This window comes from Perognathus longimembris, chromosome 25 (assembly GCF_023159225.1).
Source record: "Perognathus longimembris pacificus isolate PPM17 chromosome 25, ASM2315922v1, whole genome shotgun sequence".
NCBI lineage: Eukaryota > Metazoa > Chordata > Mammalia > Rodentia > Heteromyidae > Perognathus > Perognathus longimembris.
Genome location: NC_063185.1, coordinates 3,603,305 through 3,631,052, shown reverse-complemented (window position 1 = coordinate 3,631,052; position 27,748 = coordinate 3,603,305). Strand labels below are relative to the sequence as shown.

Genomic DNA, 27,748 nt, shown 5'->3' with positions numbered 1-27,748 from the left:
ACCTCAGCCTCCTGAGTAGTTGGGATGACAGGCCTGAGCCACCAGCCTCTGACTCCAGTTCTTTTGAATGTTCAAGGTTCCTGTGAAACTGCTTATTTATTTCTGCAGAGCTGAGGACCAAACTCAGGGCCTTTTCCCCAACCCCTCTCTTAGTTTTTTGTCTCCAGTACTGGGTTTGGAACTCATGGCCCACACTTGTCAGGCAGGCAGCACTATGTCACCATTGTTTTTTTAAAATGGAGATGAGGTTTTAGAGGGAGCCTTGGGACGGGGTGGGGGGTGGGGGGTGGTGGAGAGGGGATGATTCTGGAGAATGAGGTCTGGGTGGGACTCTGTGGGCCGCAGCTGGGATTATAGTCAGGTGACACAGTGCTGGCCTACAGTAGGTCTCTTCTCGTGTTTCTGCTTTTCAGTTAGTCCCACTGCAGTCCAAAAATATTCAATGGAAAGTCAGAGATGGGTAGTAAGGATTAAAGGCAGATGGGGGGCGCCACCAGCTGCCACACACAAAACACTGTACAAGAGAAAACTTGTTTGCTTCTGAGTTTATTTAATATTTCATTCAGTTGAACTGAAATCACACACGGACTCCAATACTGTCGAGACCCTGCTAATACTGAAATAAAAACTGACAGTCAGCAAATAGATCATAATTCTTTATATTGGGGAGGGGTCAATACAAATACTAAGAACTATTTACCTTTTCAAGCGTATTGCACTTCAGGTAGATTTCTCAGAAGTATTTCAAAGAGATCAGCAGGATGCCAATCTTGGCTCATTTGTTCTTTTTCTATATAATTCATGATTAGACTCTACAGTGATGATTCCTATATAAAAAGCGTCTAGAGTCAGAAACTACAATCAAGCTGGGCAGACATCTCCTGGCCCCCTGCCTTTCACAGCTGGGTCTCCGGTCCCCTGCACTGGCCAATGGGGTCCCATTGAAGGTCTACCCTCTGACGAACAGCTACACGAGTACCAGGCTGGGGCTGAGACTGACCAGCGCTGCCCCCACGGCCTTGACAGTCAGGGGCCGCAAGAGGCGGCGCAGGGAAAGCGGACACAAGCTCGCCGGTCTGCACACGTAGTCAGGAAGAAGGATCTAGAAAACCAAGTGGTGTCTACGGCTTTTTTCTTTCCACGTTCAAATCTACACTAGAGACCAAGGCCCAGTGAGGTTTTGGCTGGAGACACTGGCTGCTACCCCAAGACATGGCGCTGAAACACGGCTATCACCCCAAGACAGGGGGATGAGACACAGCTATCACCCCAAGACAGGGGGATGAGACACAGCTATCATCCCAAGACAGGGGGATGAGACACGGAGATGAGACACAGCTATCACCCCAAGACAGGGGGATGAGACACGGCTGTCACCCCAAGACAGGGGGACGAGACACGGCTATCACACCAAGACATGGCGCTGAAACACGGCTATCACTGCAGGGCGTGGCACCGGGACACGGCCGTCACCCCAACATGGCGCCGGGACGTGGCCGTCTCCGGCCCGGGATCTCCGGACAAGGTGGCCGGCAACACCAGCTCAGGGAACGCCACGGTCACCGCGTGCTGGTGAAGGCGGCCAGAAAAGACGGGCCGAAGCCGGAAGCGGAAACGACCACAGCAGAGACGTCTTGGCCACGAGCCAGAAGCAGCCACGGTGGCTGTGACAGGAAGCGGAAATGGAGGTCTTGGGTGGGAGCCGGAGGCAGAAACTAACAATCTTGGCTGGAAGTGGCACCTGTGGTTGTGACCGGATGCGGGAACCACGGTGTCAGCCGGAAGCCGGAAGGGGGGGCGCCACGGTCTTGATTCTAACCCCTCCCACCATGCTCGTCCATCCAGGTCCCGCAGCCTCGCTGTGACACACTGGCGGACCTGGCTTGACGTAAGGACGCACAGCCAGGCGCGACCTGACGTGATGATGCACAGGCGAGATGACGCACAGCTAGACGTGACCTGACGCCATGCCTCCACGGAAGTGAGACTAACCAGGAGCAGCCTGGGGAATCAGCCACTTGCACCTATGGGCGGAGCTCAGCGGGGTCCCGCCCACTCGTGGCTGACTTCCGGCGGCTGCTTACTTCCCAGCGTGCGCAGGTCTGGGCGGTCCGGGCTTCCTCAGCGTTGAGTGTGGCCGCTTCGTTCCGGCGCTGAGATGGGACTTGGATGCAGGAGCGAAGCCCAGCGCCTCCCGCGCGGCCTTCTGCGGGTGGTGACCGAGCACGGGGAGCCTGGCTCGGGCTGGCCTTGCTCGTGTGGTCCCTAAAGCCAGGGCTGGGGTATGGTCTTTGAGAACAAGGAGAACAATGGGGATCTGTGTGAATCACAACCTGGTTTGTCAGGGAAGCTGCTTTTGGAGGGGCGGGCGATGGCGCCGGGGGCCGCCACGCTCCAGCTACAGCCCCTTGTTGAAGTAGACGCGCCGCAGCTCCGGGTGGCTCTCCTGGAGCTTGGCCCGCAGCTCGTCCTCCAGGCTGGACACCGACATCGAGCTGGAGGGAGAGGGGGACCGGGTTAGCCTCAGGGCAGGCGGAGGTGGGAGCAGATGTAGGACCGCTGGGGAGGGGGTGGGGAAGCAGAATTCCGTGGAGAAGATGTCCTTTTTGTTTTTGGCCAGCCCTGGGGTTTGAACTCCTGGTTTGCTCAAGGTTGGTGCTCGACCACTTGAGCCACATCTCCACTGCTGGCTTTTTTGGGGGTGGTTCATTGGAGATCAGAGTCTCACAGGATTTCCCGCCTGGGCTGACTTTGAACCGTGATCCTCAGATCCCAGCCTCCTGAGTAGCTAGGATGACAGGCCTGCCACACCAGGAATGGATGACTGGGGGGGGGGGGGGAAGGTTGGGGCTTAAAATGACCCCTCAAGCAGGGAGTTGCAGTAGCCACCAGCGCGTGGCTGAGAGAATGTGTCGTGGGGTCAAAGAAACAGGAGGGCTCCCGGCCCTTTGTGCCTGGCTCCTTATTACAGGCCGGATAACCCGTTGTTGCACTGGGCACTCCAAAATCCTGCCGGTATTGGGAAAGCAATTTGTGCTCATTGCCATCCCCCCCACCCCCCGGAAAAATAATACAAATGCTTAGCGGTGGAATAAAAAAAGAGGCGAAGGCACTCAAGTGTTCGTAGCTCTAATGTTTAACATTAGTTTAGATTACTCTAAACATGTTTTTGTGTATGATATGATGGCACATGCTTATTAAAAATCATCTTTAATGTTCTGAAATGTAGCAAAAAAGAAGAGAAGCAGGTGCTAGTGACCATGCCTATAGTCCTGGTTACTCAGGAGGTGCAGGTGTGGAGGGCCAGTGTTTGAAACTGTCCTGGACAGAAGGGTCCATGATGCTCCCTCTCCAATCAGGTAGCAAAAAAGCTACTGGAGCTATGGCTTAGGTGGTACAATGCTAACTGAGGAAGCTCCAGTCCTCGAGTTCAAAACCTTGAAGAGAAAACAAAGCAGCAGTAGTGCCATTGTGGGAAGATTGGCATATTGTACCCAGCTGGGGCTGGATGTGCTCATGTGCTTGAGGCTCTGGGTTTGCCCCCAGCACTTGCAAGAAGCGAAACCTCAAACATAACATCTTTGCTTTTTTCCATTCCAAATTTATTTGGTTAATGCAAATGCATTATGAATGAATCATCATAATTAATGCTGGAAAAATGCATTCAAACAACACCAAGGGCATGGTATGATACTTCTCTATGGGCTTCAAGTTGAAAACCCTATTACTCCTAGAATAACAGAAGCGGCAGGGGACTGGTGCCACACACCTGTAATCCCAGCTACTCAGGAGGCTGAGATCTGAGGATCAACGTTCGAAGCCAGCCTGGACAGGAAAGTCTATGAGACTCTTTTAATTGCTAATAAACTACAAAAAAGCTGAAGTGGAGCTTTGGCTCAAGTGGTAGAGTGCTAGCAAAGGAAGTCACAGGGACAGCACCCAGTCATGAATTCTAGCTCCAGGACTGGCATCAGAAACAAAACAACAACAAAGCAGGTTAGAGGGTAGAAGGACTGGGTAAGAAGATAAGGGTTCGGTGTCTGCCCCCAGGTTCTTTGTTATCCCTTTTTGAGTCTCAACTTCTGGCCAGCGAAACAGATCATGGCCCTGGTATGGCCAGCCATTTCTTAGGGTGACATGTTTGCTGTTTGGAAGAAAATGTACCCATACCTTTTCTGGGGGAAGAGAGCACAGCACAGAGGCGTGGCAAACACCAAGCTGAAAAAATAAAATAAGAATTAGTATTCCAGGTGGATGGCTTTTTTTATTTAAGTCTGTGACAACTTCCTCCCCCATGTATGTTCTTGGTGCTGGGGCTTTCTCACTTGCCACTGGAGCTCTACCATTTGAGCCACAGCTCCACTTCCAATATCTTTCTCCTTTTTTTTTTTTGTGCCAGTCCTGGAACTTGAACTTGGCCTGGGCCCTGTCCCTGAAACTCTCTTGCTCAAGGTTAGTGCTCTACCACTTGAGCCACAGTGCAACTTCTGGCTTTTTTTTTTAGTAGTTTATTGGAGATTAAAAAAAGGGTCTATGGACTTTCCTGCCCAGGCAGGATCCTCAGATCCTCAGATCTCAGCCTCCTGAGGAGCTAGGCACAAGCCACGAGCACCCAGCTCCCCTGCAGCTTTGCTGCTAGATCACTGGCGATAAGCTCATGGACTCCTCCTGCTTGGGCTGGCATTGGACCTTGGTCCTCAGATCTCAGCCTCCTGCAGAACTCATGCCCCGAGTTCAAGCCTCAGTACTGGCACTGCATAAATAAATAGATTGAACAGGTAAGAAGCTAATGATCTTAAAAGTGATCGTTATGCTAATTGTCCTGATTGGGTCAGAACACACGATACACTCGTACTGAGTGGTCTCACTGTAATGCCCAAATATCAGTATGATGCAGCTTCATTTCAGCAGAGGTCATTTCCACTCACCAGAATCCAACCAGCCCAACTTGAATAGGCGCGCTCATCCATGGAAAACGCTGTGGAAAGAGAGAGGAGTGTGGGTGAACCCCACCAGAACAAGGGCCCCTCAGAGACAGCCCCCCCATTCGCCACAGGAAACCTCCCCCGTGACAAGACCCAGGTGCAAGGTGTTTAGTAAAACCCCAGTAAAAAACACACATGCCAGGATCCGGTAGCTTCTACCCAGTCTTCTCCCCACCCAGTAGAATCGGCGTGCAGCTTCCATGCACAGAAGGTAGAGCAATAGCATCAATAGCATCAATAGCATCACATCGTTCCAGCCTATCTGGGTGCTTTCGCAGCTCATGTCTGCAATGCTAGCTACTTGGGAGTCTGAAAATGGGAGGACTGTGATTTGAGGCTACCCTAGGAGGAGCCAATAGTGAGACTCCTCAGTTCACAGAGGGTTGATGACAGGCAGGTACCTGTCATCGTAGTTAGATCCTCGCTCCCAGCTGGGGGGCAGAGAACATGGCAGGATGCTAGAAGATTCCCTCCTCCCCTCGTGTCCCACTCTCTACCCCCTTGGTAGCTTATGGTTTTATCTGGCACACGCTTCCTTCACAATATTTCTGGCATAGCACTCTTTTTTTTACCCCCCAGTCCTGGGGCTTGAACTCAGGGCCTGTCCCTGGCTTCCTTTTGCTCAAGGCTGGCACTCTACCACTTGAGCCACAGCGCCACTTCTGGCTTTTTTCTATATATGTGGTGCTGAGGAATCGAACCCAGGGCTTCATGTATATGAGGCAAGCACTCTACCACTAGGCCACATTCCCAGCCCCCTTAGCATTCTTTTTGCTAGTTACTCTTTTTTTTTATTTTTGGATGGAAGGATACTAGGGTTTGAACTCAGAGCCCTGGGCTTTTTATTTCCTTCCATCTGGTGCTCTACCACTTGAACCATGGCTCTATTCTGGCCCTTTTGCTGGTCCACCGGAGATACATGAGTCTCCTAGACTTCCCTGGGTAGGTTGGTTTTTGAACAGTGACCCTCAGATCTTGGTAGCTAGGATTACAGGCATGAGACACTGGCACCCAGTACCTTTTTTTAATGGAAAGGATTAAGTTGGAGATTTCAGGGAAGACAAATGCTGTTAGATTTTTTTAGTTTAGTTTTTTTTTTTTAAAGAGCTGGTAACAGGATACACACTCTATAGAGCGATGAGAGATGACCACAGAAACGGCTGCACCCAAGTTGTGAACCCAGGCCGTTACAAGGTAAGGGGCAGGACTGGCAGCGTACCCCGCTCCCCAGCGATGCTGCTCTGGATAAAAGGACTGTCAGGAGGATCGGAATAAAGGGAGAAAGAGAGAGACTGGAGAGAAAAGGAGAAAGGTCACTATGAAGAAACCGATCCACACCGGAGGCATGTGGGGGCCCCACACCCCCCAAAAGACGAAAAGAATTCAATAGAATCACTTGTCGCTGAACAACAGAATTCATGGTCCCGGCGCAAACGTTGTAGAGTGTGTTCGTGTAGACCAGAACCCCAACTCCATCCTGCCTAACACATCCCAGCTTCTCAAACACAGCACCGCCTTGACTAAACGAGTAAGCAGTGTATCTGGTCTTCGCCTGGACGGTCATGGCGAAAAGGTAAGGATCTCAGAACCATGAGGAAGGTGGCCCCAATAAACTTCAAGTAAGCCACAGCTAACAACCATAAATAATAGACTACAAGTTAAATAATATATGATATATATATATATGGCCATGGGGTCCAGAGGCTCATGCCTGTCATCCCAGCTACTCAGGTGGCTTAGATGTGAGGATCCCACTTGAAATCCAGCTAAGGCAGGAAAGCTGATGAGACTCCCTTATCTCCAATTAACCATCAAAAAAGCCAGAAGTGGAGCTGTGGCTCAAGGATGCTAGCCTTGAGCAAAACAAGCTGAGGGACAGCGCCTAGGCCCTGAGTTCAAGCCCTAGGACTGGCACACAAAAAAGGATATACATATAAAAATGACATATACGAATATATAAGATATACACAATGAGGTAATAAAAAGCTCAAGGTTAATGTGACAAATCATTTTCTCCCATATCTTTTCCCCCCCTTAATGGTTCATATTAATATGCTCAACAGTACACACTGAATTTATATGATATAACTTTTGCATTACACACGTAGCTATGAATCCTTTATCACACTCAGAATAATAAATATCACTTCAAATGCTTTTTCTTATTCCTTGTGCCCCTTTTGCTATTCTCTCTTTGCCATCTCTATTTGCCTGACCTGGCCACTTCTGATCTTATCTTCTGTCCCTATGGATGCATTAACAATTAACAGGATTTTATATTTGTAAGCACTTGGAAATCATTTTAAGATTCATGCACGCTGTTGAAAAGATCCATAGTTCTTTACCTTAATTAAAAAAAAAATTGATGATATAAGCATTCCTGAGTTGTGAACAGCCAGTCCACGATTGCAAGTAAATTGCAACGAATGTTCCAGGCTCCTTTTTTGCAGGATCATTTACCTGGTGGTATTGCCGGGGGTGGGGGGGGTGGGGGGGGGGGGTGGGGGGGTGGGGCAACTGTTTTCCAGAGGGGCTGCAGTACTGGCCGTCGCCATGAGGAGGCGCCCAGAGTTCCAGTTGTTCCTCAGCCGTCAACCCTTCTTCATGGCTGACACTCCCCGTGGGCTCCTGTGGTTTGAATTTGAATTCTTCAAACTCGCAGCAGCACCTTTGCTTTTTGTCCTTTGACGGGGCCCACACACATTTGGTGAGATATCTGCTCAAAATCCTTGCTTGCTTTTGGGCTGGGTTGTTTTGTTGACGGGAGTGTTGAAGCTTCTTCATCTATTCAGGCTTTAAGTCCTCATTGAAAGGTCAGGTAAGTTTTTTCTCCCAGTCTGTCTGGTGTCTTTTCATTCTCTGTATAGCTTTTTGTTTTGTTTTGTTTGGGGTGGGGTGGGGGTGGGGGAGACAGAATTTGAAAATCTTGGCAAAGTCTAATTTATCCATTTTTCTTGGCTGGGTTGTGCTTTTGAAGTTCCATATAAAAAATCTGCTGGGGGCTGGGAATGTGGCTTAGTGGTAGAGTGCTTGCCTAGCATGCATGAAGCCCTGGGTTCGATTCTTCAGCACCACATACGCAGAAAAAGCTGGAAGTGGTGCTGTGGCTCAAGTGGTAGAGTACTAGCCTTGAGCAAAAACTCAGGGACAATGCCTAGGCCCTGAGTTCAAGCCCCAGGACTGGCAAAAAAAAAAAAAAAAAAAAAAAAAAAAGAAAGAAAGAAATCTGCTGGGTGCTGGTGGCTCACACCTGTCACCCTGGCTTCTCAGGAGGCTGCGTTCTGAGGATCGCAGTTCGAAGCCAATCAGGGCGGAAAAATCTCCCATGAACCATTCAAAAACCAGAAGTGGTGCCGTGGCTCAAATGGTAGAGCATTAGCCTTGAGCAAAAGAGCTCAGGGACAGCACCCAGGCCTCGATTCAAGCCCCATGACTGACCAAAAAAAAAAAAAAAAAGAAAAGAAAAGATTTGAGTCCCAGTCTTGGACCAAAAAAGAAAAGAAAAGAAAACCCAACCCAGGCTCAGTATTACAGTTTTACATTTAGAGTACAGTCAATTTCCTGTATGTTTTTCTATACACTGCCTTCCTCACCGCCAACAAGCCACACTTCGTTCGGTAAGCTCCTCTGCAGACCCCTGGCTGGTTTTCTCAACTTCTCTGCCCACCTCTGCCAGCTGGGCAAGACGGCTGCTTTGTGCCCCTGTGGCTCAGGCTGCGGTCGCCATGACAACCATTGCTTCTGGGCCCTGTCTTCCTATCAGCCCCAGAGAGTGGGGCCGAAGCCCTACTTGGGCGATGCTGGTTCCCCGCCTTCCTGTTTGATACCCAGCCGGCACTTGGCACAGGCCTCCTGACCAAACGCCGTCTGCACACGAGCCAATGAAATGCTCTCCACCCTCACACGTCCCACGGACTCTCCAGCCTGCGCCAGCCTGGAGCTGCGCTGCTCAGATCTCAGCCTCCTACGTCGCTAGGATGACGGCTGATGAAATCACCTGTATTCCCCACGAAAATCGTCACAGTGGTCTAATGAGGCACTCGCAACTGTCCTTCCAAAAGACTCATGGCGATCTGTGATTTTTAGGCAGAGAGTTTTTGTTGTTGTTGTTGTTTTCCCACGAGTCACCTGCCCACAGCCGGGGCCCTTTGCCAGCATGGCCCGTGGGGAAAAGATTAAGGTGTTGGGGTGGGAGAGAGATGAGTCACGCCATCCTCCCAGAGCATGAGTGTTTGAAAGCGCTGAACGGTGCAATACATCTCCTGTCTGCAGAGGAGTTGGGTGCTTTGTGAGGGAGAAGCCTGGGTCGGTCCCTCCTTGCACACAGGGCTGGAATCTGGGCGCCCAGGCCGACACCCACCGCCTGCATGGGTATGGGAGCTGGGCAGAGAAAATCATCTCCAGATCCTTTGAGCTTTACTGATGGGAGTTCCACCAAAGGTTATCTGTGTTTGGGCGAATGTAATACTTAATTTAAATGCAACCATATCCTTGAACTTGGGAGTGGGTTTCAGCCCCACACCTCAGGAGTACTTAGCTCAGGAGTACTTAATCTTTTTCAAAGCAACACCCCATTGAAATTGGAAGGCATAGGGCTACCACCAGAGCCCCAGTGGCGAGGGAGGGGCATTGGACCTGTCCTGGCACTCAGGGGACCCCCTGGAAGAGTGGGTGGGGTGGAGCAGGCAGAGGGCATCTGTGGAAGAGTCAGGGAGGAGAAAGACTCCCAAATTATAACTGAAAGGTCCCGTAACAAAGCTCACACCTGTAAGTTAAGATGAGGGTGTGGAGAAAAATGATCATTTCTTACTGGAATTAGCAAAGTGTTTTCATGGGGGTGAGACAATGCCAGACCGTGTCTGCAGAAACTTGCAGCCATACACCCACTTCTGTCTTCCACCCAATAACGCTAGCCCCATGGTTAGAAAGCATGGGGCCCGTCCAAATGAGGGGACCGAGAGAATGGCGCTCTGCCTTAGCCATCAGCACAGATGGTCGTGGGAAGGTGAACTATCTTAAGAGAAATAGTGTCATTCCAGGCCATGATAGGGCCACAGGAAGGGCCAGAGAGGTTCCAGGTTCCACCGAGTCCTGTCCCTGGGGCAGTGGGCTGGGACCTCCCCTCCCCTCAGCCCAGCTGCTAACAGGGCCTCTGTGCATCCGAGAAGCAGAAAAGAGACGGGGTATGTTTACAGGTGAAAGAGGCTGGCGTGGGGCCCGATCTCCCGAGGGTTGCTGAAGTCACTGAAAACCATGACCATCATGACCTTCTTCTTCTATTTCTGGTACTTGAACTTGAACTTGGGGCCTAGAGGTCTGTTCCCCCTCCCCCCACCCCCCCCACCCAAGGCTGGGACTCTACCACTTGAAGCACAGCTTCATTTGAAGCTTTTTTTTTTGGTACATTGGAGATAAGAGTCTCATAGATTTTTCCTGTCTGGGCTGGCTTTGAACTGTGTTCCTGGGATTTCAGTCTGCTGAGTAGCTGGGATGACAGGCGTGAGTCACCGGCGCTGCCATGGCAATCATACTCCTTAAGACCCATGGCGTGTGTGTGTGTGTGTGTGTGTGTGTCTTGAACTCAGGGCCTGAGCACTGTCCTTGGCATCTTTTTGCTCAAGGCTAGCACTCTGCCACTTGAGCCACAGCGCCACTTCTGGCTTTTTCTGTTCATTTGGTACTGAGGAATTGAACCCAGGGCTTCATGCATGTGAGGCAAGCACTCTACCACTAAGCCACACTCCCAGCCCTGTGGCTGCCAGTTTAAGTTCATTTTGTGCGTTTTCTCACTTGAACCCTGGCTGGTTTTAAGCTCGGGTAGCGATGGGCAGCTGAAGGCGCATGGATTTGTGTCCAGATGACCTGAAATGTAGGGAACTCAGTGTGCAAGTCGAGGGTCACATTTCTGGGGAGGTTTCAAACAGAATCTCTGCTACACAAAAAATGCTTTTTCCTTAGTAGATTTTAATCATTGCTCATTTCTAAAACTTTGAACCAAGAAAGAACTTCCACAAAACATGTTCATAAATCCTCAAAATAAAAATGCATTGAGTGAAATATCACAAGAGCCCACAACTGCCGTGTGTGTGTGTGTGTGTGTAAATATGTGTGTGTGTGTGTACTGGTCTTGAACTCAGGGCCTGGGTGCTGTCCCTTAGCTTTTTCACTTAGGCTGATGCTCTACCACTTGAGCCAAGCTTCCACTTCTGCCTTTTTGCTGATTCATGGGAAATAGGACTCTAACAGGACTTTCCTGCCCAGGCTGGCTTCATACTGTGATCCTCAGATCTCAGCCTCCTGAGTAGCTAGGATGACAGGCATGAGCCACCGGTGCCTGGCTTGAATTCTTTGTATACTTTTTATGCAGGAATGGATTAAAGAAAGGAGCATAGAACTGGGCTTACCTTCAGAAAAGCCTTCTTTTCCAGAGTGTTCATGATGAACGGAGGGATGGCTGGAAGGAAAAGAGAATAATGTCTTTAGTTCAGGTCTACTTGCAACTTGCCTCCCCCCAACAAGCTGAGAGGACTGACGTCACTTTTAGGCTGTTTTTTCACTGGGACAGTGAAAGTACTCATAGCAATTCTGTGAATACTCAGTTTAAGTTTATTTGTGCCAGGCACTAGGAGCCCCTGTCTATAATTGTAGCTATTCAGGAGGCCAAGATCTGAGGACCAAGGTTTAAAGCCAGCCTGGGTAGGAAAGTCTGTGAAACTCTTATCTCTGATTCATCAATAAAAAGCCGGGGGAAGTAGGTGGGTGCTGGTGGCTCATGCCTGGTCATCCTAGCTACTCAGGACTCTGAGTCTGGGGATCGCGCTTCAAAGCCAGCTTGCGGAAGGAAAGTCCATGAGACTCTTCTCTCCAACTAATCACAGAAAAAGTCAGAAGTGGTGCTGTAGCTCAAGTGGTAACATGCTAGCCTTGACCAGAAAGAGTTAGAGACAGTGCCCAGGTCCAGAGTTCGAGGCCCAGGCCCAGCAAAACAAACAAAGGGAAAGTGAGAGTATGAGGGCTTGAGTTCCAGCTCTACTTCTGACACACACCCACAAAATAAAAGTAAATAAATTTATGGATTGTCATACACACCATTCTGAATCATCACTGTGCGCTTCATGGCTTTGGCCAATGAAACCAATAAAGTAATAAACATTTCAATTTATTAAGTGAAAAATGGATCCCATCCTCCAGATTTTTGCAAAAATCATGTAAAGTTATCTTTGCCAACTGCAAGCGTTTGCCCTAGTGAAGGGAGCTATTATTGTTCAGGGCCTGGATGCTGTCCATGTGCTTTTTTGCTCAAGGCCCAGAGCTCTTACCTCTTGAGCCCACAGCCACAGCTCCACTTCTGGCTTTTTGGTGGTTAATTGCCCAGGCTGGCTTTGAACTATGATCCTTAGATCTCAGAGTCCCTAGGATGACTTACCTTGCAGGAGAATTCTATATTTTTCTAAATAGGCAGCAATGGAAACATCAAGAACATTTCCACCGGTCTTATTAACACAAAGGCCTAGGTGGGGGAGGGTCTGGGGGTGGGGCCTAGTGGTGAAGCTCCACCCACAAGCAGCTGCACTATCGGTGAGGAATTATCTGTGGGGTGAAGCTTCCAGGATTCCCCATGACACCTCAGCCAGCACCCCCCCCCCCAAATTTAAGGCTGCTTAAGTCCATTAGGCCACACAGCACAATGCCAGCGAAGCCTTCTGTGGACTTGTAACCATGTCCATATGATTTCATACCAAATGCAAAGTCTATGTAAGACATCCGCCATACTGTATGGCCTAGGGAATAATGGCAAGGAGAAACGACTGTGTGTGTGTGTGTGTGTGTGTGTGCAAGCACGCGCACATGCCCTCAGGACCTGGGTGCTGTCCCTGAGCTTTCTTGGGGTGTGTTTTATTTATTCGTGTCCCCCTCCATCTTCTCAGAAAGGAGCGAATGAAGGATTCGGCCTGTCATGTTCGTGTCCTGCCACCTAAAATTTCATCTTGGGTGGCCACGTCCACTCACCCATGCCGGGGGCAGCCATGAGAATCCTGGAGATGACAACTTGCGCGATGGCTTGCTGGGCAGCGTTGGCCGACTCCCCCAGGCGGTTCCCATGCTCATCCGTGACAGGAATGCCCACCTTGAGCTCCCTGGAGAGAAAGCGACACGGTCTGCAGTGGGCCCGGAACGAGCAGACCTCTCCCCTCCACCACACCCACCCAAGCATCTAAGTCTAAACACGACCATCAAGCCCAGTCCTCCTGTGAGAGACACACAAGTGAAGTAACACCAGTACACTTCTACCAAGTAGGGGGGAGGAAGGGCCTGGCGGTGGTGCTCACGCCTGTAATCCCAGCCACACAGGAGGCTGGGATCTGAGGACTGAGGTTCAAAGCCAGTCCAGGCAGAAAAGACTGTGAGGTTCTTATTTCCACCGAACCACCAAAAAGCTGTAATGGAGGTGTGGCTCAAGTGGTATCCTGCCAACCTTGAGCAAGAAACTCAGGGCAAGGCCCTGAGTTCAAGTCCCAGTACTGACACACACAGAGACACACAAAGTGAGGGAGAATCTCTTCTAACAAGGGCATGATCTGAAGGACGGATACACCCACTGGAAGCCAAGTTAATTCTATGCTGATGTAGAAGTCTGAGCAACTTTCTAAATCAGATATAGATACAACATGTCAATAACTCAGAAGTCAGGCCAGACACCAGTAGCTCATGCCTGTCATCCTAGCTACTCAGGAGGCTGAGATCTGAGGGTCATGGTTCAAAGCCAGCATGGGCAGAAATGGTCCCTGTGAGACTCTCATCTTCAATGAACCAACAGAAAACTGGAAGTGGCGCTGTGGCTCAAAGTGGCAATGCACTAGCCTTGAGTGAGAGAGCTCAGGAGCAGTGCCTAGGCCCAGAGTTCAAGCCTCCATGTTGGAGACAGAGACAGAGAGAGAGAGAGAGAGAGAGGAGAGAGAGAGAGAGAGAGAGAGAGAGAGAGAGAGAGAGAGAGAGAGGCAGGCCACTAGTTACATTTTCCAACGTTGTAAGTTTAACTCCTAAAGATTTTTTTCTTTCGTGCTAGTTCAGGGGCCTGGGCGCTGTCCCTGAGCTTCTTTTTCTCAGGGCTAGCGCTCTACCACTTGAGCCAGAACACCACTCCTGGCTTTTTCTGAGCAGTCCATTGGAGATAAGAGTCTCATGGACTCTCCTCCCCAGGCTGGCCTTGAACCATGATCCTCAGATCTCAGCCTCCTGAGTAGCTAGGATGACAGACTTGAGCCACCAGTGCCTGGCTTACAAAGGCTTTTTTGTTATTATTATTTTTTAATACTGTCTAAGCTTACCACCTTCATCACTCCACCCACATCTAACCCCAGTTTGGATGAAACCGTTTCTAGATTTCAGAGGCTCTCATCTACACGTAGTGCACGATTACAGGACGCCCTGGGGTCTGGGCTGGGGGAGTTTGCAGGTCCTACCTCTGCCTCATTAAGGGGATGTTGATGCAGTTCGCAGCAGCCACGGCAGCAAAGGGTACAAAACGCCCCACGAGGGATGACACGTGCTGCAGAGAAGAAGGCCGAGAGCGTCAGCGCAGGCTTGCGGTCCACTCAAGAGAAGTACTTCGGGACATGCCGCACAATTCCGGATGCACAGAAGCTTGGGCCACGGGGACTATCGAAACTGTCTGCTCACGCCTGCCATCCCAGCTACTCAGGAGGCTGAGATCCCCATGTGAACCCAGACTGGGGAGAGTACTCCATGAGCGGGCTCTTCTCCCCAGTGAACCAGCAAAAAAAAAAAATAAAAAAGCTGGAAGTAGAGCCATGGCTCAGGCAGTAGAGCATCAGCCTTGAGTGAAAAAAAGCTTAGAGACAGTGTCCAGGTCCCTGAGTTCAAGCCCTCACACCGGCATAAGAACAAAGAAAATAAAAGGAAAAACTAAAACCTTGCTGCTTAGCAGGCGTTTTGGTGTTTCCACCACGGCATCTTGGCAGCTCAGTGTGATTGGCTGAAAACAGCTGGGGACTGGAGGCTTGGCCCAGTGTGATTGGCTGAAAACAGTTGGGGACTGGAGGCTTGGCTCAGTGTGATTGGCTGAAAACAGTTGGGGACTGGAGGCTTGGCTCAGGGAGGTGGCAGAGCCCTAGCCACGGAGCACAAGTGGCAGGTACCAAGTGTGACTCCCAATCTAGGACCAAAAAGAAAAAACGAAAGGAAAACACAGAAGCTGAAGATCATGCCAGCTTTCTACTTCATCAGAGGCAAGCTGCCCACCAGAATCTGTGTGTACATGTGTGTGTCTGTCTGTCTGTCCTGGGGCTTGAACTCAGGGCCTAGATGCTGTCCCTGAGCTCTTTTGCTCAAGGCCAGCGCTCTATCACTTTGAGCCACAGCACCACTTTTGGTTTTCTGGTGGTTCACTGGAAACAAGAGTGTCATGGACTTTTCCTGCCCGGGCTGGCCTTGAACCTCAACCCTCAGATCTCAGCCTCTTGAGTAGCTAGCATGACACGTGTAAGCCACCAGTGCCCAGTATGACTTCTCCATGATCACATTTGGTATTTAATTGGAGCTAAAAGTTTCATGAACTTTTCTGCCCTGGCTCTTCCAACAGCAATCCTCAGGTCTCAGCCTCCAATGTAGCTGGATGACAGGCGTGAGCTGCCAGTGCCGGGGTGAAGGGGAAGTTAGGATTCAATGTAGAAGTGGGCACGGGTGCCCACCTCATCCGGTTGGTGCCAATCCCTCTTTTATACTCGCTAGGGAGCAAGGAAAGCCACATGACAGGAAGGCAGAAGGGACGACAGATTACAGGCAGGCAGGGTGGGGACCCCTCAGGAGAAATAGCCCAGTACCTTGGTTAATGCATTCAGTCCCAGAGCTGTGACCACCGCGCCCGAGGTCGCAGAGACATAGGCTGTTCCCAGTTCACTGTGGAGAGAAACGACACCGGGCCGTGAGCACCGCCTGTCGGGCAGCAATGGCATGACATGTGAAAAGCCAGAAGGAAGACAGGGATTACAAATGGGAGTCAGCTACCCAACAGCTCACGCGTGTCATCCTAATGACTCAGGAGGCCGAAATCAGAGGATCCTAGTTTGAAGCCAGTTGGGGCAGGAAACTCGGTGAGGCGCTCATCTCCAATTGACCACATTCTCAAAATACAATCGGGGCTTGACCTCAGGGCCTCATGCTGGCCCTCTACCACTTCCGGCTTTTTGGATGGTTCCTTGGAGATAAGAGTCTCCAGGATTTTGCTTCCCAGGTTGGCTTTGAACCACCATCCTCAGATCTCAGCCTTCCTGTGTAGCTAGGACAGGCCTGAGCCACCGGCACCTGACATTCTTTCAAGTTTATTTATTTATTTATTTTTGCCAGTCCTGGGGCTTGGACTCAGGGTCTGAGCACTGTCCCTGGCTTCTTTTTGCTCAAGGCTAGCACTCTGCCACCTGAGCCACAGCGCCCACTTCTGGCTGTTTCTGCTTATGTGGTGCCGAGGAATCGAACCCAGGGCTTCATGCAGGTGAGGCAAGCACTCTCCCGGTAAGCCATCCCAGCCCTCTTTTAAGTTTTATACACGCTCATGTTAACATTTTTGCTGAGCTAAAAGTTTCTTCAGCATGTCTGATTTTTCTTCTTTTTTTTTTTTTTTAAGGGGGGAGGAAGGTGAATAGGTGATGTCATCATTTTCCTTTGGGAGCCCAAGAGGAGTTGTTGCAAAAAAGAAAGTAGGTGATAGGGCCGCCGCAGCCCCAGCCCCTCTAGATCTCTGCTGACCATTCTGATTCACTGGTGGTGACCGTCATGCCAGCAGGCCACCCGGAGCTCAGCCTGCCAGTGCGTGACCAGGGACTGGCAAATGACCTCTGCTCTGCTGGAGTATCGGGCCCAGCCCTGCCCACAGAGCCTGACAGCACAGATCCTATCCAAGAAGACAGGGCGAGAACAAATGACCTGGATTCAGAGGGAGGAAAAGAGGCACTTAGGGCTTTAAAAAAAGAAGCTTTCATTCAGCAGAAACAGAGTGTGCAAGTTGATTTCTTTTTTTTTCTTTTTCTTTATTTTTAATGCTGCCAGTAATGGAACTGGAACTCAGGACCTCCAGTGTACCAACGTATTCCTTTTAACCCACGGGTGCCTCCATTCAATCCACTTCTGGGGCTGGGGTGGGGCGGGGATGGTGGGACTGTGAGGGCGTGGCCAGCGAGGGGGCGGGGCCGGGGATTGGTGGGGCCTCTGAAGGGCATGGCCAACGAGGACGTGGCCAGTGAGGGGCGTGCTCGGTGATAGGTGGGACCAGCGGGGCGTGGCCATCAATGGGGTGGGGCCTGGAATGGGGTGAACGGAGGGGCCAAGGAGGACCTGGCCAGAGCCGGGCGTGCTCGGTGATAGGTGGGACCAGTGAGGGGTGTGGCCAACAAAGAGTGGCCAATGAGGAGCTTGCTCAGTGATAGCTGGGACCAATGAGGGGCGGGGCCGGACAGGGGGCGGGGCAGGGGTGGTTGTGGTTGGGGAATGGGTGTGGCCAGTGAGAGGAGTGGCCAATGAAGGGTGTGGCCAGCGAGGACTGGGGCTGGGAGGCATGGCCTGCAAGGGCCTGGGGTACGGAGGGCGGTGGGGTGGAGTGTGCTTGACTAGTGAGGGCATATTCAGTAGGGGAGGGGGTCAGGGCGAGGCCTGGGAGGAGCGGGACAGGCAAGGGGCGTGGTCAGCTATGGATGGGGTTGACAAAAGGCGTGGCCAGTGAGGGTGGGAGAGAAAGGGGCATGGTCCGTGAGAGGCGGGTAAGGCAGAAGGCTCTCGGCTGTAGGAGGGATTGACAACAGGCACAGCCAGTCAGAGTGAGGCCGGAGAGGGGCGGGACAGGGCGCCGTCAGCTATAGGCTGGACTGACAAGAGGCGTGGCCAACGTGGGAGGGGCCGGAGAGGGGCGGGTGGGACAGGCAGAGGGCACGGTCAGCTATAGGTGGGTGAGACAAGCGGCGTGGCCAATGAGAGTAGGGGTGAGGCCGGAGAGGGGCGTGGCCAGCGAGGGGCGAGGCCCGCAGGCGTTCCCCCCTCCTTACCTGACGCTCAGGGGCGCATCCCCGCTGCGGTTGGTGTAGTTGACCACGGCGTTGAAGGACTGGTTGACCCACTGCCAGAAGAGCACGGCCGGCGTGGTCCTAGAGCAGCGACCCACCAATGGTTTTCACTTTTTTACACTTGTATGTGAGGTAAGGCTTCATTTTCTTCAAGCTACCCTTGAACTCGGGGGGGTCCCCCCTCCCTCGGCCCCCAGAGTGGCTGGGATTCCAGGCGTGCGTGACCCCATCGGGCCAGCACCATGTGAGGAATCATTAAATCGTGGCCATCCACCCATCCATTCCCATCCCCAGCCCCTCATAGACATCGGAAATGCCATGCCCCCCAACACAGGATATCGAGTGTTGAAGGAACGGCTCGCGCCCCGCCCCCCCTCACCTGTAAAAGGTCATCATGCAGCCCGTGATGGTCATGTTCATGGGGACCTGGGCCGACATCCGCCCGATCAGGATCATCTTCTCCCCCGTGTCTGGGTGAAAAGCCGAATCGTAAATATACTTGGCTCTCCATAGCTCATTTTCCGTGAGGCCTGGAGGGATAACTCCTTGCCTAGAACACAACAAGAAAAAAAAAACAAAAATCATGGCCATTTTCCTTTCCAAGTATGTGACTGCTACTCTAGATGCAGGAGCTGCTAGATTAAAACAAAACAAAACAAAACATGAAGCCTAGATGGAGGGACACATACTACATATGGTCAAGAGCGATTTGTTTTCATTCATTCATTCACTCACTCATGGTGCTATGGCTCAAACCCAGAACCTTGGAGAAGCTAGTACGCTCCACCACGGAGCCACCCTCCCACGGCATCAGTAAAAAGTTTAAATCACAAAGGACCAAATGATCCACCCCCTTCATCCCCCAGATCACTTAAATTGGGCATTCGTAGCTCACACCTGTCATCCAAGCTACTCAGGAGGCTGAGATCTGAGGATCAGATCAGGGTTCTAGGCCAGCCCAGGCAGGAAAATCTGTGAGACTTTTTTTTTTTGGCCAGTCCTGGGCCTTGGACTCAGGGCCTGAGCACTGTCCCTGACTTTTTCCTGCTCAAGGCTAGCACTCTGCCACTTGAGCCACAGCGCCGCTTCTGGCCGTTTTCTGTATATGTGGTGCTGGGGAATCGAACCTAGGGCCTTGTGTATCCGAGGCAGGCACTCTTGCCACTAGGCTATATCCCCAGCCTCTGTGAGACTTTTATCTCCAATGAACCACCAAGACAACCAGAAGTAAAGCTGTGGCTCAAGTGGCAGAGCACCAGCCTTGAGCAGACAAACCTCAGAGACAAGGCTCAGGCTCTGAGTTCAAGCCCAGGACCAGCGTGCACACACAAATCACTTAAAATGTATACTGCAAACCTACTGAATTCAGGCTACTTATAATTTGGGGAGGGGGGGAAGAAAACTATTTTGTATAGCAAAGATGTATTCAACTTGGAAACACGCGTAGTTTGAAATGACGTTAAAAATTAAAAATGTAGCTTGAAAGTCTGGCACTGGTGGCTCACGCCTGTAATCCCAGTGACTCAGGTGGCTGAGATCTGAGGATCAGGATTTGAAGCCAGCCTGGGCAGGAAAGTCGATGAAACTTATCTCCAACGAACCAGTAAAAAGCCAGAAGTGGAGCTGTGGCTAACCTTAAGTGAAAAAGTCCAACCAAAGTTGAGTGGTGGCGGCTCACATCTGTCCTCCCAGCTACTCGGAAGGTAGAGATCTCAGGATTGTGATTTGAAGCCAGCTGGGGCAGAAAAGTCCATGAGACTCTTATCTCCAATTCACTACTCAGAAAAAGCTGGATGTGGAGCTGTGGCTTAAGTGGTAGAGTGCTAGCCTTGAACACAAAGAAGCCCAGGGATGGCACCCAGGCCCTGGGTTCAGGCCCCAGGACCAGCACACACACAGAGAAAGAAAGAAAGAAAAAGAAAGAAAGAAAAAGAAAGAACGAGAGAGAGAGAGAGAGAGAGAGAGAGAGAGAGAGAGAGAGAGAGAGAGCTAAGCCAGAGCATGAGGCCCTGAGTTCAAGTCCTAGTACTGGCACACACACACAGAGCTATAAAATCATGGATTCTAGTTGTACATAGACAAGGGCCGGCAGTGAGCGTCACCTGTAATCATGGACAATTTTCCTTGCGCTCTCCAGCTGGTCCTCAGTTAGGAGGATGTTCCTGGGGTCGGTCACAGTGAAGAAGTGATTGGCTCGTCCTGCGAAGGTGCTTTGATCCCATCGTGGCTCTTTGATGTTGATATTCGCAGGAACCTCCCCCGACATCGTCCTGGACTATAGGAGGCAGACACAAGCCTTGGTCAGGTGAGGCTGGATGTGTCTTTCTGTGCCACACAATCAAACCAGAGTGAGCTCATGCTAGAAATCCCACCATCTCTTAACCAACTTCCTGTGATTCCCCCACCTGATGTTAGAGGTCAAAAAATCTTCCCACAGAATACAGAAATAGGCTGAGTGCCTGTGACTTGTGCCTGTCATCCTTGCTACTCAGGAAGCTGAGATCTGAGGGTAGTAGTTTGAAGCCAGCCTTGAGCAAGAAAGTCTACGCAGCCCCGATCTTCAACAAGCCACCTAAAAGCTGGAAGCGGCAGCGCAGTTGAAATGGCAGAGCGCCAGCCTTGAGGGAAAAAGCTAAATCAAGAGTGCAAGGTGCCAAGTTCAAGCCCTAGTATTGACAAGCATGTGTGCGCACACACACACAAGCTGATATATTCAGTTTTGATAAGATTTCACCTTTGTTTCATGAAATCCATCATGGAGGTATTAAGTGTTCATCCTGAAAGCTGATGACCATGAGTTTGAGTACGAGGACTTACATGGTGAGACTCTCTCTCTCTTTCTCTCTCTCTCTCTCTCTCTCTCTCACACACAATCAGATAACTCAGAAAGAAAGGGAGAAAAGAAGAAAGGAAGGAAAAAAGGAAGAAAACAAGGGAGGAAAGGAAAGAAAGAGGGAAGGAAGGAAAGAAGAGAAAGAAAAGCCAGCTTGGCAGACTCACCCGGATTGCCCTTTTACTGTTCCTGACGGTCAAAGCTGACCAGACGCCAGGCACAAGTGTAATTATTAACCGGACCCCATATTTTAATCATGCAAGCCGCTTTTACCTTGAACTTCAGCCTCAAAGGGGACCTCAACTTTCCCTTCTCCAACCAAATCACCCCATTCTTATCATCAGGACTTTAAAACGAATAGAACAAATGAATTTTCGATTTCACACTGTAATCAGCCAAACCTGCCCCCTGGTCTCGGGCTCCGCTGTCAGCTGGGGCCCAGCTCACATTCCTGTGTGAGGAGTGGACTAAAGGAGGGCGCCATGGTCCTTGGCATTGCTAGACCACAGCATCTCTGTTCACCATTGGCCCCAGCGAGCCGGCTGCATGGGGACCCTGGTTGGGATGTAGCAGACCCTTTTCTTGGCCAGGAAGCAAGGTTGAGATGATGGGGCATGAGGGTGGATGGGGAAAAAAAAAAAGATAAAAAATTCAGAGACTTCATTTCCTCAAAGTCAGGTCTGATGAATGCACGAAGAGAATGGCCACCCTATAGCTTGTAGCAGGGCTAGAGGCATAGTTCAAGTGGTAGAGTGCCAAGTGAGTCAGCCAAGCTGAGCTGAAGTCCAGTTGCCGCCTGCCCCCCAAAATAGTTTGAATCAAGTTTCCAGTTTAATCCTGATTTATCACTGTTAATCTTTAGCTCCAGCTGGGGTTAAAGGCCTCTGTTATTAATTCCCCACAAGAACGACATGCTGTCTGCTCGCTCATGTTCTGTGAAATTTTAGCAAAACCAAATAGTTTTTTTTTTTTTTTTTTTGGGCCAGTCCTGGGGCTTGGACTCAGGGCCTGAGCACTGTCCCTGGCTTCTTTTTTGCTCAAGGCTAGCACTCTGCCACTTGAGCCACAGCGCCACTTCTGGGCGTTTTCTGTATATGTGGTGCTGGGGAATCGAACCCAGGGCCTCATGTATACGAGGCAAGCACTCTTGCCACTAGGCCATATCTCCAGCTCCCAAATAGGTTTTTTTTTTTTTTTTTCCATAATATGTAAGCATTTTCTTGGCATGTCACTAAAAGCTTGTTTCATTGGAGAAAAACTCTTTCTCCTGCCTGGGAAGAGCCAGTGGCTCAGGCCTGTCATCCTAGCTACTCAGGAGTCTGAGATCTGAGGTTCATGGTTCAAAGCCAGCCTGGGCAGTGGGAAGACTCTTACCTCCAGCAAAAAGCTGTAAGTGGTGCTGTGGCTCAAGTGGTAGAGTACCCAACTTGAGCATAAATGCTCAAGGACAGCGCCCAGGCCCCAAATTCAAGTCCCAGGACTGGTACACACAGGCATGCACACACACACTTGTTCCTAGATATTTCTGGTCACTTCACACTGGTATCTGTGTTTCTGGGCAAGACCAGAGCCCTGGGGGAAGCCCGCCCTCCTCCCAGCCCTGGCTCCATGTAGCTACTTTATCTCCGGCACTCATGGAAACTCTATGAACAGTTCCACAGCCGATCTGCCCAGTCTGTGAGCCAACACCTTCCCACTCCATTGATGAGAAGATGGCAGCTCAGCCTTACAGAGCAAACTCACTCAGTGCCTTTGCCCACTGAGGCTCTGTGTGTGTACATGCGTGCGCGCGCGCGCATGTGTGTTTGTGTGTCCATCCATCCTGGGGCTTGAATTCAGGACCTGGGCGCTGTCCCTCAGCTTTTCCATTCAAAGCTAGCACTCTAGCCACAGCTCCACTTCCAGTTTTCTGGTGGTTCATTGGAGAGAAGAGTCTCAAGGACTTTCCCACCTGGGCTGGCTTTGAACTGCGACCCTCAGATCTCAGCCTCCTGAGTAGCTAAGGCCTGAGCCACTGGTGCTCTGCCAGACGGGGCTTGTTTGAATGCATGCTCATCCCTCAGGCTGTGGGGAAGATTCCAGAATGGGTGGCTGGATAGGGAACCCCTCAACAGGGCCTAGCTGGAAAGAGGTGGTATGAATAGCTGGGGAGTTGTCCAACTGTGTGTGTGCTGACCCAGCAGGAGCACAGTTAGCAGGCAAAAGGGATTTCAGCCATTCTTTCCAACTCGGTCAGAGAATATAAGGCCATGTGGTGTGCTTAGAAGCCTGCTTTGGAGTGAGGATATTGCCTAGGAGGGAGGGAGGGAGGGAGAGAAGAAAGGAAGGAAAAAGAAAGGGAACAAAAGAAGGGAGAGATAGAAAGGACTGAGGGGAGAGAGAGAGAGGAAGGAGGAGGAGGAGGAGGAGGAGGAGGAGGAGGAGGAGGAGGAGGAGGAGGAGGAGGAGGAGGAGGTGGTGGTGGAGGAGGTGGAGGAGGTATCTATTTTGAGGAAGTTCCTTGGAATGATGTATGCCCAAAACCTTGAGAAAGGTCCAGCAATTTTAAAAAAACATTATTTCTCTCCCCGCCCCCCACCCACCCTTTCTGTGTGTTCTGGTTCTGGGGCTTGAACTCAGGACCTGTGTTCTGTTCCTGGGCTTCTTTTGCTCAAAGCTAGTGCTCTACCACTTGAGCCACAGGGCCACTTCTGGCTTTTTGGTGGAGTCTCACAGCCTTTCCTGCCAGGGGTTGGCTTTGAACTGTGATCCTCAGATCTCAGCCTCCTGAGGAATGCCAGGTGTGAGCCACTGGCACCCTCAGCTGCATCCTGTGTTTTTCTGCAAGAATCTCATGGACTTCTCTGCTCTCGCTGGCCTCGAATCGTGGTCCTCCGGATCTCAGCCTCCTGAGTAGCTAAGCGTCCGGAGAACACCCACTAGTACCTAGACACAGTACCACGTCTGGAAGGAGTTAGGACAAAGTCTGAGGCTGGCAGGTGGCTCAGTTGTCCAGTCATGTGCCAGGCCCAGCCTCCACCCTGAGCCACAGGACAGGGAGAAAAGGACTGTTCAGGGGGATCCAGGCAGCTGTGAAACTTTCCTGCCATACCTGCCTGCCGTGCACTGGTACTCACGCCTGTCATCCTCGCTACACAGGAGGCTGAGATCTGAGGATCACAGTTCAAAGCCATCCCAGGCAGGAAAGTCTGTGAGACTCTGATCTCTGATGAACCACCAAGAAACCGGAAGTGGCGCTGTGGCTCAAGTGGTAAAACACTAGCCTTGAGCTGAAGAGCTGAGGGACAGCGCCCAGGACATGAGTTCAAGTCCCATGACTGACCTTCCCTCCCAAAAAAAAGATAACACAGCTTGACTGTGTTCTGCTGGCTCTGTCATACTCCCCATGCAGGACCGCTGACCTCATACCGCCTTTGTGTCACATGAACACATAAGGAATCATGACCTCTGACCTTGTACCACCTTTGTGTCATATGAACACATAAGGAATCTAAAAAGCAACTAAGTAATTTTTTTTAAAATTTCATTCCCCCAGGGCTGGGATTTGAACTCAGAGCCTGATGGCTGTCCCTTACCTTACCCTTTTTTGCTCAAGGCTGATATTCTACCTTCACTTCCAGTTTCTTGGAAGCCAACTGGAAATAAGAATCTCATGGACTTTCCTGCCCTGGCTGGTTTTGAACCATGATCCTCAGATCTTAGCCTCCTGAGTAGCTTGAATGACAGGTGTGAGCCACTGGCATCGGACCTTCAATGACCTTTAAACTACCAATGGGACCTTTAAACTATCGTGGGCTGCTTCATAAACTCTAGGCAATAAAAGAAAATCTATTGAATCCTCCTTGACAAATGACTCCCCAACTGTGACCCCCCATGGAGGTATTTAATGAATGACACACCGCCCCAAAGAACCAATTCACAGATTATAGAATCCAAAGTGCAGGAATAAACGACTCAACAAATGAACTGCACATGCAGGAACTGAACTTTGGGCAGCTAAGCAGAGAGGTCACACAGAGTGAGCACCCGATCCCAACCTGATGGGTGGATGCCATAGCAATGCTAGCGAGCCAGGACAGACACGCAGCGCCTCAGCTCCTTCCAGACCTAGCACCAGGCCTTGTTCCACTCAAAGCCACTGGAGGACGATGGAGGGGCGGGGGGTGTCAGTGTGCTTTAAGAGACACAACTGTTTTTGTTTTTTCTAGGTTGTCTTTGCAGGAAGAGAGGGAGGGAGAGAAGATGGGAGGAAAGGAGGAAGGAAGGGAAAGAGGGAGGGAGGGAGAAAGGAAAGGAGGGAGGAAAGAGGGGGGGAAGGAAAGATAGGAAGGAAAGAAGGGAAGGAGGAAGCGGAGGAGGAAAGGAAGGAGCTGGGAATGTGGCTTAGCGGTAGAGTGCATGCATGAAGCCCTGGGTTCAATTCCTCAGTACCACATACACAGAAAATCCAGGAAGTATTGGCTCAAGTGGTAGAGCGCTTAACCTTGAGCAAAAAGAAGCTCAGAGACAGTGCCCAGGCCCTGAGTCCAAGCCCCAGGACTGGCCAAAAAAAAGAAAAAGAAAAAGGAAAGGAAGAAAGAGAGGAAATGAGGGAGGAAAAAGGGGAAGAAAGGAGGAAGGAAGGAGAGGCAAGAAGGAGGAAGTAGAGGGAAGGAAGAAAGAGAGGAAAGGAGGAAGGATGAAAGGGAGGAAGAAAGAGGAAGGGAGTGAAGGAAAGAGAGGAAGGAGGGAAAGAAAGGAGAGAGGGAGGGAGGGGAGGGAAGGAAGAAAGGAGGAGGAAGGGGAAGGAGGGAGGGAGGGAGAAGGCCATCTCTCCCAGTCAGCACATTTCTGTGCACAGCCCCCCCTCCCCCGGTGTTTTATAAAACAAGGAAGGAAAGTATTCCCACCTTTTTTGCAAAGCCTGATGGGCAGCCATTCCCCACCGTACAGGTTCCTTCCTGACCTCACGACCACATCCACTATCCTTTTCAGACCATGCCTGGGGGCTCTAAGCCCGGACCCCCATCCAATGCTCACCCCACCTGCAGCCGCCTCTATCCAGAGGGGGCTGGAAGGAAAGCGATTCTTCCCTCCAAACCCCATCAGTTTACCCCATCAGTCCTGGTGGTGCAGACAAAGGCCCTGGCGGAGATGCCCCGACTTCTTGGGAGAGTTTCCATTTTCTCCTCAAGGCTAACCCCAGCACAAAAAGCCCCCCTTGTTACACCTGTGAGCCTTCCCCCCCCTCGCTCCCCCCCCCCCAGCTGTTCCACATCTGGATGGACAGAGAAAAGACAAAGGGCAGCCAAGCGAATGGGAAGCGGGGTTTGGAGTGGTGGGAAAGGCGGGGCACGGGTGGCCCACATCTGTCATCCCAGGGCTCCGGAGGCTGAGCGCTGAGGACTGCGGGGTGAGGCTGGCGGGGGCGGGGGCAGAAAGTCTGTGAGACTCTTCGCTCCAAGGAACCGGCAAAACGTTCAGAAGTGGAGGCCTGGCTCAAGTGGTAGAGCTCCAGGCTCGAATGGAAGTCGACACAGGTACCCCTCCTTTATAGTCGGGGTCCTGGTGAGGACCAGCTGGTGGGGCAGCTGGTGGGGCTGTGCCAGGCGAGGCCCTCCGTGGGAATGTGGGCTTCGCCAGGCCGGCGGGGAATCCTTGCAATTGCACACCTGGCCTGGTGTGGAGGAACCCCCTGCCTGACCTCTGCCTTTTAGATGAGTGGCCTGACTCTGTGTGTGTGTGTGTGTGTGTGTGTGTGTGTGTGTGTGTGACCCCCAGGGCCTCCCCTTCTTCGGGATCCAAACTCCTTTCTGGTTTGCGCTGGCTGCCATGGCAGGCGCCTGGCACAAGCGGCAGAGCACCAGCCTCAGAGTGAAAACGCCAAGCAAGAGGAAGAGGCCCCGCGTTCAAGCTCCAGTCCCCCCACAAGACACTAACAACCCCCAAACTACAAATAGAAGGGCCCCCCACCATACCCCACCCCACCCCCATCCCGGGCCTAACACAAGGCAGGTGGCCCGGGTCCCAGCCCCGAGGCGGGCGGGCGGCTGTGCGGCCTCGGGCGGGCGCTGGGCCTCTCTGGGCCCCGAGGGCCCCTCTCCACCCCAAAGCCTCGCGCAGGGCACCCCCACCCCGGCGCGTGGCGCGGACGCGGGCCCAGCCCGGGCGGACGCGGGCGCCGGGTGCACGGGGCGCTCCGGGGCGCCGTGCGGGGCTCCCCGCGCCGCTCGGGGCCCCCCTGGTCCCCGGGGCCCATCCTCGTGGCGGGCTGTCCCCGCGGCAGCCATCTTGCCTCCGCGCCCGGGTTCCGTCCCCAGCTCGCCGAGGACAGCGTGGCCGGGCGCGCGCACGGAGGGATGCGCGACCCCCGGCTGTGGGGGGTTCCCCCCCCGCACCCGTGGGGTCCCCCACCCCGCCGCGGGGAGCCCGGCAGGGACCCGGGAGCTGTCACTGAGCAGCACGGCAAGGGGTCCCCAGGGCGTCCCCACCCGGGGAGGGCGGGGACCCCGACAACCTGCGCGCCTCCGCCGCGCTCCCCCGCGCCTCCGCCGGCCTCGCCCCGCTCCGCGCGCCACTCACCGCGTCCCCGCCGCGCGCCGGCCGCGAACCCTCCGCGCCGACACCGCCCGCACCGGAAGCGCCACGGTGGCCCCGCGCGCCCGCGTCCCCCGCCCCCGAGCGCGTCCCCGCCCCCTCCCCGAGCGCGCGTCCCCGCCCCCGAGCGCGTCCCCGCCCCCTCCCCGAGCGCGCGTCCCCGACCCCGAGCGCGCGTCCCCGACCCCGTGCGTTCCCACGCTGCCCGGTGCGCCCGCGTCCCCCCAGCGCTCGTCCCCGCTCCTGAGCCCTGGGCGCTCGTCCCCGAGTCCCTCCCCCCC

General features: G+C 52.2%; 1 protein-coding gene across 1 annotated transcript; it reads right to left on the bottom strand.

Annotated features, from left to right (window-relative positions):
* Positions 1-2,052: 2,052 nt before the first annotated feature.
* Sfxn1 (sideroflexin 1) lies at positions 2,053-27,528 on the bottom strand. Its single transcript, XM_048334193.1, has 12 exons — positions 27,453-27,528; positions 20,161-20,333; positions 18,438-18,608; positions 18,041-18,139; positions 15,830-15,905; positions 14,450-14,535; positions 12,996-13,123; positions 11,390-11,439; positions 4,929-4,978; positions 4,171-4,218; positions 2,375-2,495; positions 2,053-2,160 (listed from the first exon to the last, which is right to left on the bottom strand). Exons 2-11 carry the CDS (start codon positions 20,322-20,324, stop codon positions 2,399-2,401), a joined length of 969 nt encoding a protein of 322 aa, XP_048190150.1. The 5' UTR covers positions 20,325-20,333; positions 27,453-27,528; the 3' UTR covers positions 2,053-2,160; positions 2,375-2,398.
* Between the last annotated feature and the right edge of the window lie 220 nt (positions 27,529-27,748).

What these genes read in the sequence shown, in the direction of transcription:
- Sfxn1 (XM_048334193.1), bottom strand. Translation starts at nt 20,324, where the DNA reads ATGTCGGGGGAGGTTCCTGCGAATATCAACATCAAAGAGCCACGATGG. An exon ending in GATGCGCCCCTGAGCGTCAG is followed by an intron (nt 15,906 to 18,040) that starts GTAAGGAGGGGG and finishes TTCTCTCCACAG; the next exon opens with TGAACTGGGAACAGCCTATG. An exon ending in GCTCTCTTCCCCCAGAAAAG is followed by an intron (nt 2,496 to 4,170) that starts GTATGGGTACAT and finishes CTCTCCCTCCAG; the next exon opens with CTCGATGTCGGTGTCCAGCC.